This window comes from Nematolebias whitei, chromosome 11 (assembly GCF_014905685.2).
Source record: "Nematolebias whitei isolate Nwh7 chromosome 11, NemWhi1, whole genome shotgun sequence".
Taxonomy (NCBI): domain Eukaryota; kingdom Metazoa; phylum Chordata; class Actinopteri; order Cyprinodontiformes; family Rivulidae; genus Nematolebias; species Nematolebias whitei.
Genome location: NC_056508.1, coordinates 5,832,151 through 5,838,385, shown reverse-complemented (window position 1 = coordinate 5,838,385; position 6,235 = coordinate 5,832,151). Strand labels below are relative to the sequence as shown.

General features: G+C 38.7%; 1 protein-coding gene across 1 annotated transcript in view; it reads right to left on the bottom strand.

Annotated features, from left to right (window-relative positions):
• Positions 1–1,509: 1,509 nt before the first annotated feature.
• The window catches only part of pfkfb1 (6-phosphofructo-2-kinase/fructose-2,6-biphosphatase 1), a 44,507-nt gene continuing 39,781 nt past the window's right edge, over positions 1,510–6,235 (bottom strand). Inside the window, exons 11-14 of the mRNA XM_037683875.1 lie at positions 5,026–5,155; positions 4,850–4,912; positions 4,707–4,771; positions 1,510–1,614 (exon numbers count right to left, since the gene is read on the bottom strand). Coding sequence (XP_037539803.1) covers positions 1,555–1,614; positions 4,707–4,771; positions 4,850–4,912; positions 5,026–5,155 — 318 coding nt within the window. The 3' untranslated portion in view covers positions 1,510–1,554. The remainder of the gene's footprint in view (positions 1,615–4,706; positions 4,772–4,849; positions 4,913–5,025; positions 5,156–6,235) is intronic.

The following is a 6,235-nucleotide window of genomic DNA, read 5'->3' as shown; positions in this document are numbered from 1 at the left end:
TTAAGTCACTAAGGAGTGTCATAACTTTCTCATGATAGTCTTTCTGGTTCAAAATCACTGTGCACCTTCCTTTGTCTGCTGGGAGAATTATGATGTTTTTGTCCTTGCTGAGAGTGGTGAGTGCATCCCTCTCCTCTCTACTGATGTTGGAAGGTGGTGGTTTGGCATTGCTGAGGCAGGATGAAACTTTGATTCTGAGCTGTTCTGCTTCACCCTCTTTCATTTTGTTGTTGCGGATGGCTGACTCAGTAGCTGTGATCATCTCCACCAGAGGAATTGTCCTTGGTGCAACCGCAAAGTTCAGTCCCCTGGCAAGAATCTCTGTCCCTGGCTGGGTGAGCTGTCTGTCAGATAAATTCTTCACCCACTTTTCTGTCTCCCTGGCATGTAATCGACTACTGGAGTGTTGTCCTACACTGAATGTGTTGTTATTGGAATAGTGATGGTGTTGATGAGTTATTAGAAAGTTAAACTTATTTTGTTGTCGAGTCTTGGACTTGACATGCTGTGCTAAGCGTGCCTGATCTGTACAGTCCAACACTTGCTGAAGTGTGGTCTGATCTAGACACATAGTTAGTTTCTGTTTAATGTGCTCTTCTTTGGCCTTCAAGGCCTCAATAGTAAAATTGGTCTGTCTCACCCGTTCATTCAGCAGCTGTGTCTGTGCCTTCTGACTTCTGACTTCTCACTGCCTGTGAGTAGTAAACAGCCATCAGTGTGCTAATGATCTATTGTTAGGCTGATGGTCCTTCTTGACCATGTGATCAGCTGGTTTTGGTTGTCAGCAGCAAACTGGTTGATCCACTCTGAGAAGGTGCTATTTAAGAGACTGAGCTGAAAACAGCACCTCAGACTGAAGAAGTCTCTCGGACGAGAGACGAAACGTTTCTAGATTTTTTTTGCTTTGTTTTGTTTTTTGTTTTTTTGAATGTCCAGAGGACCAGATTGAACTTTTTTTTATTTTTCTACCTGGATTATTGAGCATGCATCAGGATATATTTAGGAAATATTTTTTTATTTTATTGTTTATGCAATGAAAGCAAACCTCATGCAGACTTGTTTCATTTCACATCAAAATTTTAAATACATAATCTGTTGAGGCCTGAAAGGTGTGCAAGAACTTTGATCTTCTCTGGTTTTTTTTTTTTAACTGTTGTGTTTGTAGTCTTCATTTTTAGCTGTTTATATGAATTGTATGTGTATTTACTGTCTGTTTGGCCAGCTGTTACTATGCTATATACACTCATGAGTCCATGACAAATTTACCCTAGGGGACAATAAAGCATATTCTATTCTATTCTATTCTATTCTATTCTATTCTATTCTATTCTATTCTATTCTATTCTATTCTATTCTATTCTATTCTATTCTATTCACAGATAGAAAAAAGAAGTGGCTGAAGGTTGGATTCTTGTCAGTCTGTCTGACAGTCTGTCAGGCAGTCTGTTTGTGTTGATATGATCTTTTTTTTTTAGGTTTTCACACAAGCATTTAATTGTATCTTTGAGTCTCATAAGCAGCAACACATCGGGTCAGTTTCTCTCAGAACAGTTTTTATATATGATCAGGAACAGTCTGCAGAGCTTCCTTTGGGTTTCTGTTCAGGCTGACATTCTGCAACGACACAAAAAGAGAGAAAAAGAAAAATCACTCTTAGGATGTTTCACAATGTTTTTGTTGGTATAATTTATTGTCCTGTTTACAGTTCTTTGTTCCTTGTTTGTCAGTGTGCCATATTTTAGCTACTTGTGTGGTCTGGTTTTCTTTTAACATTATTGGTTTGTTGACAACCATGACCATTTATATAAATATAAACTGTATATGAGAGCCTGGGGTTCTGCTCAGGATCTTAGCTGTTATAGGACTGCACTCTTCTACACACACGTCTGTAAGACTGTTTCTGGGATCTGTTGGAGACACTCTGCCAGTCTGTTTCAACTGCACTTCTGGTTTTGTTTTCCTCTATCAACTTCTTGTAGAATACATTAAACGTATCTGCCTGTCTGTTACTTGCTGTTCTGCATCTTTGAATCCTCATCAACATCCAAACAACAACATCACACCTATGGTATTTAGAAAGTTTAGAACAAACTAAATCTAAAGGATTACACAAGTAGACTACATCCTGTATAGAAGAGGAAACCCAAGGGAGACTGTAAGGTTGTGGCAGAGGAGCATCGGATGGTTGTGTGTAGAATGACTGTTGTTGTGAAGAAGAGAAAAAGCGTAAAATCAGAGAAGAAGACCAAATGGTGGAAGATGAAGAAGGAAGAATGTTGTGAGAAATTCAGTGAGGAGCTGTTAAAGGTGCCAAGATTCAACTTGTCTGCTGGATTCCTTAGATAGAGAACTTTACTAATTGGCTTTTATGTGAATGTTCCTGTAAAGAGTCCTGAGACAACTTTGTTGTGATTTGGCGCTTTATAAATAAACTGAATTGAATTGAACTGAATTGAATTGAAAAGGCTCTGGGTGGTAAGTAAGAGCTTCCAAATGACTGGGTTACCACAGCAACAGCAATTAGAGAGACAGGTAGGAAGGTACTTGGTGTGTCATCTGGACAGAGAATGGATGATGAGGAAACCTGGTGGTGGAATAGTGAAGTGCAGGAAGCTATTGAAAGAAAGAAGTTAGCCAAGAAGAAATATGAAAGTGAGAGGACTGAAGAGAGGAGACAGGAATATAAGGAGATGCAATGTAGAGCAAAGAGGGATGTAGATAAGGCAAAGCAGAAGGTGTAAAAAGAGTTGTATGGGAGGCTGGACATTAAAGAGGGCGAGAAGGACTTGGCGAGACAGAGGGATCAGGCTAGAAAGGATGTGCAGCAGGTTAGGCTTGTTAAAGATAGGAATGTTAATGTTCTAACAAGTGAGGAGAGTGTAACGGGAAGATGGAAGGAGTACATTGAGGACTTAATGAATGAAGAGAATGAATGAGAAAGAAGAGTAGAGATACAGAGTTGTAGCAACTACAGGGTAATTAGGTAGATGAGTCACTCAATGAAGATCTGGGAGAAAGTTGTGGAAGCTAGGCTTAGATGAGAGGTGACTATCTGTGAGCAGCAGTATGGTTTCATGCCAAGAAAGAGCACCACAGATGCCATTTTTGCTTTGAGAATGCTGATGGAGAAGTACCAAGAGGGTCAGAAAGAACTTCAATGTGTTTTCATGGAATAGTGAGGCTACAAGGAGCAGAGGTCACAACAGTGCAGGATGGAGAAAAGTTTCAAATGTGATTTGTGACAAAAGGGTGGCAGGAAATAAAAGGAAAAGGTTACAAGAAAGTCCAACAATTTTCAGTCAGGTCATCTGGACAGTTTCTTTTTTTGCTGAAACGTTTCACCTTCTATCCAGAAGGCTTCATCAGTCAAGAAAACACACAACACAAAACTGAACATGACTGTCGACGAGGAAGAGGGCCGGCTCCAGAGGAGGGGGCATGCCAAAGACACCATCTTAGCACCAACATAACTGGTTTGTTCCACTTTGGAGTAAGCTGTTCAGGGGAAGAATCAGTTTTGTGTTGTGTGTTTCCTTGACTGAAGAAGCCTTCTAGATAGAAGGTGAAACGTTTCAGCAAAAAAAAAAAAAAAAAAACTGTCTAGATGGCCTGACTGAAAATTGTTGGATTGTATACCTGGATTATTGAGCATGGACTTTTTTGGTTTACAAGACAGTGGTGAGACCAGCTATGTTGTATGGTCTGGAGACAGAGACATGGACAAAAAGACAGGAGACAGAACTGGAAGTGACAGAAATGAAGATGTTCAGGTTCTCCTTAGGAGTGACAAGGCTGGATAAGATCAGGAATGAAATAATGAGCGGTACAGCACAGGTTGAACAACTGAGAGATAAAGTTAGAGAGGACACACTGAGATGGTTTGGACATGTCCAGAGGAGGGACAGTGGGTATATTGGTAGAAGGATGTTAGAAATGCAGCTGCAGGAAAAATGAGATACAGATATATGGATGAAGTTAGAGAGGACATGGAGGTAGTTGGAGTGAGGACAGAGAGATGGAGGAGGGTGACTCGCTGTGGAGACACCTGAAGAGGGACATGCTGAAAGAAGAACAACTAATCCTAATATACATAGCTGAATTTTCTTCTTTTCACCTTTTTAAGTTTGAATATATTTTTAAGGAACTGTTAACAAAGTACAGTTTTTTTGCTTATAATAACTGTAAATATGCCATAGTTCGAACAAGCTTTTTAACATCACATACAAAACTCTTATAGTTGTTTTAAACTTAAACTTTACATGAGAAAGTATTATTTTAAAGATGTTGAAAGATTTTTTTTTAATTAATAATTTAAATATGTTTCTTTTTTAACACAGCAACAGTTTCATCATTCATCAAGTGTTTCCAAACCTCTGTTTGGTATAAACATTGTGCTAAGGTAAAAAGTAGAGTTAGCAAAAAAATTAAAAATTATACATATATACACACACACACACACACACACACACGCACGCACGCACGCACGCACGCACGCACACACATATATACAAAGTATATACAATAAAAATAAATATAAAAAAAACACTTTGTATTGTTTATAATTTAATTACCTTTACAAAAAGATTTATTTCTGACAATTACTTTGGCCATGTATCTGCAGTGGGTTGCAGACGTAGTCAACATTTATAGGTTACATTACAATGATTTGTCTCCATTAAAACAAACATGCACGTGTAGATTCCTACCTTTGGCTTCTCTCTGTGTGTGTTGACAGCTTCAATATTGAGGAAAAATGATTCAACTCTACATCCTGCAGGTGAAGAGAAAACCAGAAGTTTAGAAGAGATTGAAGAGCTGAGTTTTCCACATTGTATCGTTTACTGCTCACCGTAAGCTACAGGTGTGAGTTTAAGCACTGTGTGAAGAGGACATCTGAGATAAGGTAGCTCATCTTCAGAAAGAGAAAAATGAAGTTATTTTTGTGGCGTTTTGTTCAACAGAAAAATGTGAGACAAAATAATTAGAAAAGAAGCCAGTTCACATAGAAGTTAACATTTTCAGAACCTCCAGCTTTGTCTAGAAAGTAAGCCAGTAGACATCGCATTACAGCTTGGTGGCAGATAACCAGGACATTTTCCTGCCTCTCCAGCTCCATGATCACTGGCTCTAAACGATGGACCAGGTCCTCATACGACTGGAAAAGAGACAAGAAGGCCTAAAGGGTTATCATCAGTCATTCACTTAGATTAATCTGCACGTAATTTATTTTACTTTACTTTGCTCCCATCAGCTACCCATGCCTTTATTTACTGTATATATTTACAGTACTTTATTTTACTGGTACTTTACTGCAAATTTTTATCATACTTTTATTTTTATTAAACTCAATTTTTATTTATTTTTTTGGTCATATTTTTATCTATGATGTTGAAATCATTGTGAAGCACACTGGTCAGCTGTGGTTGTTGTAGACATGCTAAATAAATAAACTTTGACTTGACATCAGTTCTGCTGTCAGCATTAGGGATGTTTGAAGTAAGGCTTTAAAGGAACAGAGAAGCTCAAAAATTACATTATGTTCTAAACAATTAACAGTTTGCCCATTAGCACTCCTAAGACTAACTAGTTCACATACCCAGTAGGTTTGCACAGTAGTACATTTGCAAATGCAGCAGATGAGTAAAAGTACGCACTTGAATTGGAATATTTTAGCTAAAAGTTTTGATTTTCCAGGTGGCACAAAATGTAGTATTTTTATAGTGTTTTTTGTTGTAGATTCAAAATAAAATAATAATAAAATAAAACTGTAGATTCAAAATATGTCCCTTAGAATATTCTCATATATATATATATATATATATATCCAGTCATTTTCTTTACCCGCTTATTCCATTTTGGGTCACGGGGGTCGCTGGTGCCCATGTCCAGCAATCACTGTGCGAGGGGCGGGAGACACCCTGGACAGGTCTCCAGTCCATCACAGGGACACAAAGAGACAAACGAGACAAACAACCATTCACTCTCTCACTCACACCTAGGGACAATTTAGAGTTACCAATCAGCCTAACATGCATGTTTTTGGTCAGTGTGAGGAAACCAGAGCACCCGGAGAAAACCCACGCATGCACGGAGAGAACATGCAAACTCCACCCAGAAAGGCCCCTGGACCGGGGTTTGAACCAGGGACCTGCTCACTGAGAGGCAGCAGCTCTACCAGTTGCGCCACCGTGCTGCCCTACATCTTTACCACCATTGTGAATTTATAAAAAAAAAA